Below are 12834 nucleotides of genomic sequence, written 5' to 3'. Positions count from 1 at the left end.
GTGGGATCTCCCCGGACCGGGGCGCGAACCCGCGTCCCCCGCATCGGCAGGCGGACTCTCAACCACTGCGCCACCAGGGAAGCCCCCAGGGCGGGTTTTTAAGTAGCTACTCCAAATTAGCTAACTTCTCTTTATCGGCCAATCATTTCATTTGAATATCAATTCACTGAACATTGTCAATTCCTACACGACACCCATCTTGGGCCTACACCTGCTTCTCACCCTTTTACCTCCAGCACCTCCTGCAATTATTTACTTACGGGAGGCGCTTTAGTAAATGTTTGTTGAATGAATTCACTCAAAACGTGTCAGCAAAAACTGATAGGCAGTTAGAAGTACACAAGGGGAAAAAGAGCAAATAAGGCAAAATGGGATCTGACGGCATTCCTAATGAAGAAAACTCAAGGAATTTGGTTTCCTAAGATAGCAATGCCAATAATTTGATATGACCTCAAGCAAGCTGGTGGAAAAGAACAGCTTGCCAAAAACTGAGAAGCCACAGACTGAGAGAACATATTTGCAAAAGACATTATCTAAGACTATCCTCCAAAATATACAAAGAACTCTGAAAACTCAACAGTAAGGAAGTGAATGACCCAATTTAAAAATGGCAAAAGACTTGAATAGACACGATACACAGATGGCAAATAAACACACGTAAAGATGCTCAACATCATATGTCATTAGGGATTGCAAATTAAGACAATGAGATACGACTACACACCTATTGGAATGCCAAAATCAAGACAACACTAAACGCTGGCGAGGCTGTGGAGCAACAGAAACTCTCACTCATTGCTGGTGGGAATGCAGACTAGAACAGCCGCTTTGGAAGTCAATCTTACCATTCAATCCAGGAACCACGCTCCTTGGTATTTCCCCAAATGAGCTGAAAACTTATGCCTACACAAAAATCTACACACGTAGGTCTATAGCAGCTTCATTCATAGTGGACAAACGTTGGAAGCAACGAAGATGTCCCTCAGTAGGTGAATGGATAAATACACTGTTGGTACATACAGATAAGGTGGTATTATTCAGCACTTAAAAAAAAAAAAAGAGCCATCAAGCCACGAGAAGACGCGTGGAGGAAACAAATGCATACTACCAAGTAAAAGAAGCCAGTCTGAAAAGGCTACATACTGTATGAGCCCAACTATCAGACATTCTGGGGAAGGCAAAACTATGTAGACAGTAAAAAGATCAGTGGTTGATGGAGGGAGGCAGGGGAGGGGGGATGAACAGGTGGATGTTTAGACTGATGAACCTATTTTGCATGATACCATAATGGTGAATATATTTCATTATAAATTAGTCCAAGCCCATAGAATGTACAATCCCAAGAGTGAACCCCGACGTCAGCTACGGACGCTGGGTGAGGATGACGTGTCCATGCAGGGTCATCAGTTATAACAGATGCACCATCTGGTGGGGATGCTGATGGTAGGGAGGCTGTGGCTCGGGGGGCAGGGGGCACGTGGGAAATCTCTACACGTTCTGCTTCATTTTGCTGTGAACTTAAAATTGCTCTAAAAAATAAAGTCTATTTTTTTTTTTTTTTTTAAAGAATAGCTTACGATGCTTTAAAAAGGAAAAAAAAAAAGTCAGGGAATTCCCTGGCGGTCCAGTGGTTAGGACTCTGCGCTTCTACTGCAGGGGGCCCGGGGTTCAATCCCTGGTCAGGGAACTAAGATCCTGCAAGCCGTGTGGCTCGGCCAAAAAAATAAAAAGAAAGAAAGAAAAGAAAACAGAGAAAAAAGTCTACCTAAGACTTGATTTTAGGTGTCTGCAGTCACTCTGCTTAACATAACCATATTGGCCTCTAAAAACTTACAGGAAAAAAGGTTCTACAGTCTAGCATATTTTTGTGCTTCAGACTTTTTTCAATTAAGTTGACCTTCAATAATGCTACTTTATTTTACTCTGCGATAATTTCAGGAAGATGCTGGAGAAAAGAATTAATCGTGGGCGGTAGGGATGAAACATGGTTTTCTAAGAAGAAAACCACTGAGTTGATTCCAAACTTACAGATTTGGGGGAGGCCTATGAAATTTGTCATGTTTTATTTCTCCACTATAATCAGAGAGAACCATTCCCCTTATGGAAATTCCTCAGGTCACAAGTGCTCGCCCCCATTTACTGACGCTACTGCTCACTTCCGTTTATCAAACACCTACTAAGTGCTGGGCTTTACGCCTGACACTCCATATGCATTTTCTGTCGTTCTCACAACAACCCTGCCGGGACACACTATTTTTGACAATTTATACATTAAAAGCATTGAAATTCGAGAACATTAACTTTCCTAAGATGACTTAGCTAGTGTTTCAAATGTTTCAAATTAGATAGTGGTGGTGCTTGCACAACTTTGTAAATATTCTAAATACCACTGAAGTGTCCCCTTTAAATGGGTGAAATTGTATGGTGTGTGAATTATATCTCAATAAAGCTGCTATTCTATTTATAGTTTGACTCTTTAAAATGTAATTATATTTACGGTTCAACTTTACTACTTTACTGATGAAAATAGAAATTTAGAGTATATGAAGGATTTCCTCTAACTGTATGATTCTAAATTGTCCTATATAAAACACTTCACAATAACGTTCTTTTAATGAAGATAAAAAATCATCAAGGAAATATTACAAAGGAAATAAAAATAACAAAGACAAAATTACACAATTTTGATACTTCATGGGACATAACTAGATTTTTCTGTAAGTTTAGCTAAACAACTATACAGTAATATTTAAATAAATCCATTTGTTTTATACAAAAGAAACACCCTAACACAGTAGAGTCTTGTAATGCCTTCGTGAACACCAATTTGATGCTTTAAGGTTTTAATGTGCTGTTAACAAATTTTCAAACTCAGGCAAGTTTAGAAATGTCTTCATATTGAATTCCTTCAACTCTGCGTCCTTTTAAAGGGCCCTACAAATTAAAATAATTGAAGAAGAGGTTAAGAACACACATGTACTTACAAGACAAGAAAAGGACACACACTTCTGGATCCAAATTTGCCTTTTTCACATCCCTAAGATACCATTAAGGTAGCTAACAGTTCTACACATCTGTGAATTTTAAAAGTATTCGAAAGTATTCTACAGCATCCTCATCAAGAACTGGCCATATTTTCTTCAGTGCTATGTGGCATGTGTTATCTCTAGACCCTGTGGCAGAGACTGGCTAGCTGGTCAGTATCTCCTCTGCTTCCTGGATAAAGTCACACTTCCTGGCTCCTCCTGTGGTCAGGTATGGCCGTGAGATGGAGCTCGGGCCCAGGGAAGGGAACAGAAGTGACGCGGGCCACTTCCAGGCCCAGGCCATGCTCCCCTCCACAGGCAACCCGTCACGCTCCCCGCGGCCTGCCTGAAGCACACGGACACGGCAGCTGTCAAAGCCCCGGTTGAAGGTGGCAGAGCCACAAGTCAGAAGGACCCTGGTCTCACAAATCACCCCGAAGAAAAGAGCCATTCCCTGATTCAGAAGACCTGTTCTGGACCTCAAAATGAGAAGTTAATGTCTATCCTGTTGGTGCCATTATCAGTTGGGTTTTTTTTTTTTTTTTAATAACAAATATTATTTTAAGCAATACAAATCCTCATACTGAAACATATTTGTCTAGTTTAGCTGTGACAGGCTGGTCTTATTACAGAAAATGAGTCTAACCTGAAATGTATTTTCTTCTTCCCTTCATATCCAACAAAAAGGGAAAGGGGAAAGAAAACTGGATTAATGAAAGATGATACCTGTCATAAAAGCTGATACAGCCTGGGAACACAGAGGCTAAGAATATGGGCTCTGGAACCAGACTGCCCAAGTTCAAACCCCACCCTCAGCAGGTGACATAACCCCTCGGTGCCCCATTATCCCCTAGTGGGGGAACAGTAACAGTACCTACATTACTGGCTTGTTGAGAAATATAAATGAGTTAGCACATATAAAGTGCTCAGAATAACGTCTGGAACATAATATGCATATGAGCTCAATAATCCTTAACTCTTATTATTAAATCTTTCGGTTAAAATTTGGTCCTCTCCACTGCAAAATATAAAATGATGACGATGACTCTAACCCTGGGCTGAGCTTTTAACATTTTTTACCTTCCTGTAAAAAATGCTTTTAAAATGTCTTTCTTTTAATGTACTGTAATGATTACATATAAAGGAAATAAGTTCCCAGATAAAGCATGACCCAGCTTGACTCTTTCATCATCAGGTTTAAAGGTCGAAGGTCAATCACACTTCTGTGATAAGAAGGCCAAGCAAGGGATAAAGAAGGGGGCCAGACTTGGGTTAACCAGGCAAGTAGCTAAAAAGCTGGGGCTGGTTTTGAACGATTTGTGAGCTATTTTAAAAATCTGCTTAATAAATGTGTGTAAATTTCAAATCTTATGATACTGATACTAAAATTTAAGATGCCAGAAATAATAAAAATAGGAGAAACCACTCAAAAAGTTCATGTTTTTCAGGGCACTGACTTGGAGAAAACATGCGGACGCAGAGACAAGCTGACCGACATGCACAAACCAACACAGATTATTTTTAATGGAGGCAGGCTGCAAAAGAAGAAGAAAAAACCAAAAAATTTGCATGTGGGTTCCCTCTCCCAAGAGTACACGCTGCTTTGCAATCAACCAGAAAGGCTTTCCCTGCGGATCACCTCCGAGGTTCTGTCTCGGTCCGGCTCTGAGAGCGATGAAAGCACTAGAGGGGAAGATGGAGCTGTGGGTTCCCAGCAAGGCCGGGAAGAAAGCAGCTCTCGAAAATCATACAGACTGGAAACCAAAGGTGTGGATGGAACCTAGAATATCCTCAACAGTACTGAGTCGTTCTGTTTCCCTTAGATGAAAACGTGAAGCGGGATCTAAGTTGGGAAGTATTAGGAAACTAACAAGTGGAGGAGATTCAACCTGCCAAGGAGATACGAGATTTTCCACGATCTTATGCTGATTGAATCAGGAAAAAAAAAAAAACTGATTTAAAAAAGAGCTTCAATCTGTTCATGTAGTCAGATTAATAAATTCCCTACTGACAGGTGACATTCCCTGTTCCTTTTTTTCCCCTTAGGGTTTATGTTCGTTGGTGATTAGGTTAGTATTTTCAAGGACAGGGAAAAAATGCTTAATTTACTGAAATGTGATTTCTTTCAAATAAGAACATAAATGGTTTTTCTAGAAAGCTTTCCTGAGACACGTAGTCTCAAACCAGTTCATAGGTTGGGCTCAGGGGACCTAAGAACTCCTTAAAGGGAACACATAAAATTTGGCAGTTTATGTGCAGCTTCTTGCAGAGAGCCCAAAACTTTCATCAGACTCTTCAGGAAGTTGATTATTCCCCCAAACACTAGAACTTCCTATACTGGAGATGAAAAAGCCTCTCGTTTAGAGATAAAAATACACGGTGCAGTAGCGCAGGGATCTAAAAAGAATTAGGCAGTTAGGAAAACACTTGTTTCAGACCCTTCCTTCTGAAGACAGCTCAGGTCTCACTCAGCCTCATGCACAGACCTGTCAGTGGACCATCAGTTCTAAGTCAACGAGCAATTTTACTTAAAGGTCAGATTTCTTAAAATTAATTACTTTATTGATCTCTTCTACCTTAAATCCTTTATGAAAGAAAGAAGGACATTAAAAAATATTATTATCTCTGTGGCTTTTCCCCCATTAACTCTGACTATACATTCCCCACTAATCACACTACGGCAGATTGAGTTTTATGTTAGACGTGGGGGAAAAAAACTGGGATACAAAAAACTATGCGTAATATATACAATTTTATAAAATAGAAAGACTGAAAAAAAAAACCAGACCAAAATATTAATGGAGGTTATCATTTGCCTGGAGGTTTACGGGCAATTTTTAAAATTATTTATATTAAACTGTATTTTTCAGCTTTTATCCAAGAGTGCTGCGAAAGACTGAATGTTTGTGTCCCTGTCAAAATTCATTCAATACATTCAAAATGTGATGGTATTAGGAGGTGGGGTCTTTGGGAAGTGATTAGGTCATGAGGGCAGAGCCCTTGAGAATGCATTAGTGCCCTTAAAAAGGGATCCCGGAGAGCTCCCTTTCCCCTCCCACCATGTGAGGACACATCAACCAGGAAACAGGCCTTCAGCAGACATCGAATCTGCCTGTGCCTTGATCTTGGACTTCCAGCCTCCACAAATGTGAGAAATAGGTTTCTGTTGTTTCTAAAGCCACCCCAGTCTATGGTATTCTGTTATAGCAGCCTGAACAGATTAAGACACATAAGGAATTTCTTTTGTAATCAGAAAATAAAATGCTTTAGTAATGTCAGTCATTAGAGAAAATAAGCTTATAGATTTCCAAATAGGAGAGAAGGCAAACAGAAAACCCCCAAACTTAAAACACCAATCCAATGAAAAAAAACCATAGCACATTTTAAAAGCATTTTGAAATTTCTGTCTTTGTGTAAACTATACTTACGGTTTCAATGACTATAGTAGCTGAAAAAGTCTTCTCATTGATGGATTCTAGGGTACCTTCATTTCCTCTGTAGCCTCCATTTAAAACGAGAATTCTTTTTCCTGTAACAGAAGAGGGTTAACACTTAATACAAAGAAAATGGCCACTTTCTTCTACTTTCTTACAGACAAAGGCAATTACACTGAATCAACATAGTAGAAAACAAAACTCTTCTCTTAAAGTTCTTAATCATTTAATATCTGTATGATTCTAAAGTACAGTTTGTAGACACTTTGATTACTATAACATTACAAGACTCCTCATTTTTTCTACTTATTTGTCAAGGGATGTTTTAATTTTATACCACGGAGTATAAGGTTCTTGGAGGAGATGCCCAGAGCGCAGAAGTAATCAGAAAAAATTCAGCTTACTTTTAATTTCTCTCTTTTTAAGATCACAAGATGGTTGCTAGTTTCATAAAAGCGTAAATATATGCCTGCTATTTGGTTGAGCCATTCTATCTCTAAGAATTTTCTCAACAGAAATCATATATCCATACAAAGATCTGTATGTGAATGTTCATACAGCAGTTTTGTTTGTAATGGCCAAGAGCTGTAAACAAGCCCAATGTCCATCAGTAGGTGACTGGATAAAGAAACTGGCACATCCACATAATGAAATACTTGGCAATAAAAAGGAATAAAGTATAGATGCACACAACAACGTGAATGAATCCAAAATGATGTACTTAGTGAAAGAAGCCAGACAGAAACACAGGACACGTGGTATGATTTTATTTATATAAAACTGTAGAAAAATATGAGCTAATCTATAGTCACAGAAAGCAGATTGGTGGTTGCGTGGGGGACAGGGGAGACAGAGCAGGGAGCGAAGGATTATAAAGGAAGCGGAGGAAACTTTGGGGGTGAAGGACACATTTGCTAACTTGACTGTAAGGATGGTTGTCACGGGAGTATGCATGTGTTGAAAACATCAAATTGTATACTTTATACAGATGCAGTTTATGTTAATGACATCTTACTGCTGAAGCTGAAAAAGAAGTCCACAATTTCTAATCCATAAAATGAATTTTATTTTAGGGAGAAAGAATATAGGATCTGATAAACAGAAGTTTTAGAGACTAACATTATCACTGTGCCAGCAATGATACCACCATGAAGAGTCTGGGTCAGAGGCAAACAACCTAACTACAAAAGCATTTATACTAGATATGTGTAAGACAATTAAGGAAAAGAAAATGCAAAATAATACTGACTTTTACTTTACCATCTCAAATAGCTAAACAAATATATTAATAATAATCCTAATATGACTGATTTTATCCAGATATGTCTGTGATTTGCTTCTGGAAAGAAAACAGATTCTAGAAAGGGAAAATTTATTTATGCCACAAAATAGCTTTCTCAGAGGACGGGTAAACTACCGCCTCACCAAGTCAAACTGGGATTAGTTATATTGGCAATTATATGTTTCTAAAAAGGAAACTCATACCCAGAACTATCAAGTAACGTCAAAAACTAAGGTTTTAAAGAATGGAATCACTTATTTCGATGGTATATTAAATGGTCTGCAAAAAGATTTACCTGGTGCTGGAATTACTGTTTCTAAATGAGTCTGGTCAAGTTTCAGCTTGTCTCCAGAATCAATCATCTTCACGACAGCTGTGTAATTGTTAATTACTTCCTGCCATGTAAAACCAACACTTTTATAACAGAAGAGAAATGTGAACACAAAGTCCAAAGGACAGAAATAAATGTAAACAATGAAATTCTAACCAAAAGGTAAGAGTAACTTGTTTTAAGAGTAACTCCTTGTATCAGTGGAGTTTATTTTCTAGATGCCATATATGACCTCAGGCTATGGTTCTTAAAGAATTCAATTCAAAGCTTAGTTAAGGTTTTCATCTGGAAAGAAAAGGCTGGTGATCTTAGAATAAGGCTTTAAGAAATACAATGAGAGGGGTAATTCTGTGTCATTTCAAGTACAATAGGAGGGTAACTTATGCATGCACAAGGCTGGGTGCTAGCATGAAACTATACTTAGGAAAAGCAGAAGAAAGAAAAAGACTGGAGCATTGATTTTTAAATTTTAAAATCCTAGAGCAATCAAAAGATAAGTCTCTCAGGCAAACCACAAGGAAGTCCTCCTTGGAACTCTGGGGCACTAGTACATTGCCCGTCATTAACAAAGGGAACGTACCTTACTTACTGGCAAGGTGCGCTCACTGAATATTTTTAAGAGGTGCCGATGGGATTTCATACATACCATTTGCTCTAGTAAGAAAGCCGACCAGAGTTAAGTATAAACTATGGTTGGAAATGAAATATTTCTCCAACCATTGTGAAGTCAGCCTTCCTTTCACGGAACCATCAAGAACCTTAGACACCCGGCTTCTGTTACTAGGACTTGATTTTTAAGGAACATCAAAATGGCTTTACTCGGCCACACACCAGCTCCTTCCCCAAATTCCATCATAACTTCATGTTCTTACCTTAACAATCCCCTTTTTCTTATGATATTTCTCTCCAAGTTTTTTGGTTATAATTTTCACTACAATTTCCTGGAAAATAAGAAAAAAATAAAGATGGAAGGAATGACATAAATTATCGTTCCTCTTTTGATCCTTCATTTGAAACATTTTCACCAAAAATCATAGTAAAATGTTAACTGCTTTGCTAAATAAGACATTTTGGAGTTGGCAGTCTTCCCAACGATGGCAGAACATTTCCTTAGTAATCTTTCATTCCTCTGTCTCTTTTTATTCAACACAGTTGGTTACCAAGAGGAAAAAAACGCATATCTCATGGCTGATTTCCATAGTGAAGGTTTCCTGAAATCTAGGACTTTCCTCCACCAATCTCAACTCTATTAATCCAGGTCTTTCATAGAGAGCTTCTCTCTCTCCATTCAAGGAAGAAAAAATGCCAAGGATGCTATATGTTGACGTTCACCGCTGACAAAAAAACTCAAGAGAGCAAGAGTCTCACTGGGAACCGCAAGAAACGGAGGCTTTGAGCTAAAGCACAACACTTTGCACAGTGCTCTCTTCTCATGATGTTGCTCTGGATTTCTGATAAGACTGGACTCCTCCAGACTAGCTCCAGCCAAAAGCAACGCTCTTCTGAGCATCTAGCTCTCAAAGGGACAGAAATCTGAGTTTATTTCATATTAATGCATTCTGAGTTTGCTTCTTTATCATTGTTTTCCTGATTTCAAGTAGCTAATGGCCGACGATGAAAATTAAATCACCTGACTTAATTCCAGATTCACTACAGCAATTCTGTATGTGCTACTTCAAGTGGATACAGCAGAAGTATTAGATGGTCACAAGTACTTCAATAAGCCAGGCTAAACATTACATTAACAGAAACCTAGTAAGGACTTTGGGGGAGAATATTTAACAGCAGAAAAACATGTTTAAGGGAAGGCTTGAATGTTCTTATTCTTAAGCCAGTATTCTATGAAGACTTTCTCAGTGAAGCCATATAATACCAACAGCTTCTCTGATTTCTGGGCTAAATTTCTCAAAGGCCCCCATGGGTACACACACTTATAATTTAAACATAATTCATTACTTCATTGTACTACTGACACTTGCTCATAGCACATCTGTCAAAACTTTCCTTTCTGCGTTTAAAAAGTGAAGCTCTCCAATCCATCTCTGTGGGCTGCTGGTTATTTTAACACACATACTGCCCATTTCAAAATGAGACACACACTGAGTCACTGGATCCCTGTTGGCTGATCTTCACTTTTTTTTTTTTTTTTTTTTTTTTTTTGCGGTACGCGGGCCTCTCACTGTCGTGGCCTCTCCCGTTGCGGAGCACAGGCTCCGGACGCACAGGCTCAGCGGCCATGGCTCATGGGCCCAGCCGCTCCGCGGCATGTGGGATCTTCCCGGACCGGGGCACGAACCCGTGTCCCCCGCATCGGCAGGCGGACTCTCAACCACTGTGCCACCAGGGAAGCCCTGATCTTCACTTTTAATGTAACATTCTCCAAGAGGAGCTAGGAAGAAAATCTGAATAATTTATTATACCAGAAGATTATCAAACTGAAAATAAAATTTTATTAAAAGTATTGTCAATGCAGGGACTTCCCTGGCGGTCCAGTGGTTAAAGACTTCGCCTTCCAATGCAGGGGGTGCGGGTTCAATTCCTGGTTGGGGAGGTAAGATCCCACATGCCTTGCGGCCAAAAAACCAGGGCGTAAAACAGAAGCAATATTGTAAGGAGTTCAAGAAAGACTTTAAAAATGGTCCACATTCAAAAAAAAATCTTAAAAAAAAATAAAAGTATTGTCAATGGGAAGAGAACTTTTGGACTAACTAAAAATGCTTTGTTTGTTTTGTTTTGTTTTGTTTTTGCTTTTGGTTTGTTTTCTTTTTCCTTTAAACCAATGGTTCTGAACAAAGGTGATTCTAAACATGAGAATCACCTAGGCGGTTAGTGAAAATAGCCATTTCACCCCAGGAGACTGGATAGTGGTAGTATGGAAGAATATATATCTTGGAAAGAAATGGTCTAAATTTTTTTGAATTGTGCTCTGGTTAAGAACTACTGCTCTAAGCAAAATTCTTGATTACACGTTCATAAACTATATATGAAACTATTAATATCAAATGCTAGCTACTCCGACAGGGAAAGCAAACAAAATAATTCATAGATGGTTGCCTCTCTCTAGGTCCTTCCTTTTCTAATCTTGACCTAGACTTCTACTCAGAGATGGAAGTCAGGGAGATTAATGCATCCCAGGGAGTACTGTTTATCAGGGCAGAGTACAACCTAGTGAATCTGACTGCCAGGGAAATCCTAGCTCACCACTTTCTAAATGACCTTGGGGGAATTACTCAAATAATCTATACCTCAGTTTTCTCACCTATATATAAAAAGGGAATAATAACAGTAATTACCTTGTAGGGCTGGTATGAGAATTAACTGAAATGATTCATATGAAGCACTTTTTTTTTAATAGTTTTTCTTTTTTTTTTTATTTAATTGAAGTATAGTTGATTTACAATGTGTTAGTTTCAGGTGTACACCACAGTGACTCAGTTATATGTATATGTTTATCTATTCTTTTTCAGATTCTTTTCCCTTATAGTTTATTTAAAAATATTGAGTATAGTTCCCTGTGCTATACAGTAGGTCCTTGTTGGTTATCTGTTTTTATACGTAATAGTGTGTAAGTGATAATCCCAAACTCCTAATTTACCCCCTCCCTACCCCCCTGCCTTTCCCCTTTGGTAACCATAAGTTTGTTTTCCATGTCAGTGGGTCTATTTCTATTTTGTAAAGAAGCTCATTTGTATCTTTTTTTTTTTAGATTCCACATATAAGCGATATGATATTTCTCTTTCTCTGTCTGGTTTATGAAGTACTTATTTTCTATTTAATACAGCAAGGATTTTCATTTTACATAACTTATTTCATGATCTTTCATGTGATCACCAGGCAAATGTTTCCCATTGTATAAGGACATAAACTAAGACATGGAAACAAAATTATTTTTAAGCTCGTGAGGGAATAACTATGAAGATTTAAATTAGAACTTTATGCTTTTTGATTTTCAATATTATTATTAATAATAATAATAAATCAGAAATTTTCAAATCAGAAATTACCCAAATAATTACTTTTCACTCTCGTGTTATTGATCAAGCCAGCTTCCTTAAGAATAACTAAGATACCCTGAAGGTTTTATGAAAACTTCATATTCCAGTAAGTTCAAAACCGAGCAGCAGTAAATAAAAAATATTTAAAGTACGGAAATGTTTAAAAATTATTATGCAATTGTTATCTTAAAAGAACAAGAAATAAAGTGAAATAAGTCAGAGAAAGATAAAAACTATGACATCATTTATGTGGGGAATCTAAAAAATACAACAAACTAGTGAATAAAACAAAATGAAGCAGACTCACAAATATAGAGAACAAATTAGTGGTTACCAATGGGGAGAGGGAAGTGGAGAGGGGCAATAAAGGGATGAGGGGAAAAAAAAGTTATTACGGGCTTACATGAAATCATGTGTGTGAAACTTTTGAAAACTGGAAAGCACTACAGAATTTAAAGAATCTTTCCTGCAATAAAAAAAATTTTTTTGAAGACTTTAGTAAATTAGATAAAGAAAAAATGAAAAAAGACAGAAGAAGCAATCATAAAAAAGCAATAAAAAAACAAATCTTTCCTTGAACTTATATAATTAAAACCTGTTTTTAGAAAAGCGAACCCTCTTGCACTGTTGATGGGAATGTAAATTGATACAGCCACTATGGAGAACAGTATGGAGGTTCCTTAAAAAAACTAAAAATAGAACTACCATATGACCCAGCAATCCCACTACTGGGCATATACCCTGAGAAAACCATAATTCAAAAAGA

The 12834-nt window shown here is 37.9% G+C and overlaps 1 protein-coding gene across 2 annotated transcripts in view; it reads right to left on the bottom strand.

Moving 5' to 3' along the window:
• Positions 1 to 2597: 2597 nt before the first annotated feature.
• The window catches only part of KIN (Kin17 DNA and RNA binding protein), a 36862-nt gene continuing 26625 nt past the window's right edge, over positions 2598 to 12834 (bottom strand). For both annotated transcript variants that reach the window (XM_007120421.4, XM_028494883.2), the window contains 4 exons: positions 8946 to 9014; positions 8038 to 8137; positions 6455 to 6555; positions 2598 to 2934 (listed from right to left, as the gene is read on the bottom strand). In XM_007120421.4, coding sequence (XP_007120483.1) covers positions 2872 to 2934; positions 6455 to 6555; positions 8038 to 8137; positions 8946 to 9014 — 333 coding nt within the window. In that variant the 3' untranslated portion in view covers positions 2598 to 2871. The remainder of the gene's footprint in view (positions 2935 to 6454; positions 6556 to 8037; positions 8138 to 8945; positions 9015 to 12834) is intronic.

The sequence above is a fragment of the Physeter macrocephalus genome, chromosome 11 (genome assembly GCF_002837175.3).
Source record: "Physeter macrocephalus isolate SW-GA chromosome 11, ASM283717v5, whole genome shotgun sequence".
Classification (NCBI taxonomy): domain Eukaryota; kingdom Metazoa; phylum Chordata; class Mammalia; order Artiodactyla; family Physeteridae; genus Physeter; species Physeter macrocephalus.
The sequence above is the reverse complement of the archived record's forward strand: the minus strand, read 5'-3'. Positions and strand labels throughout refer to the sequence as shown.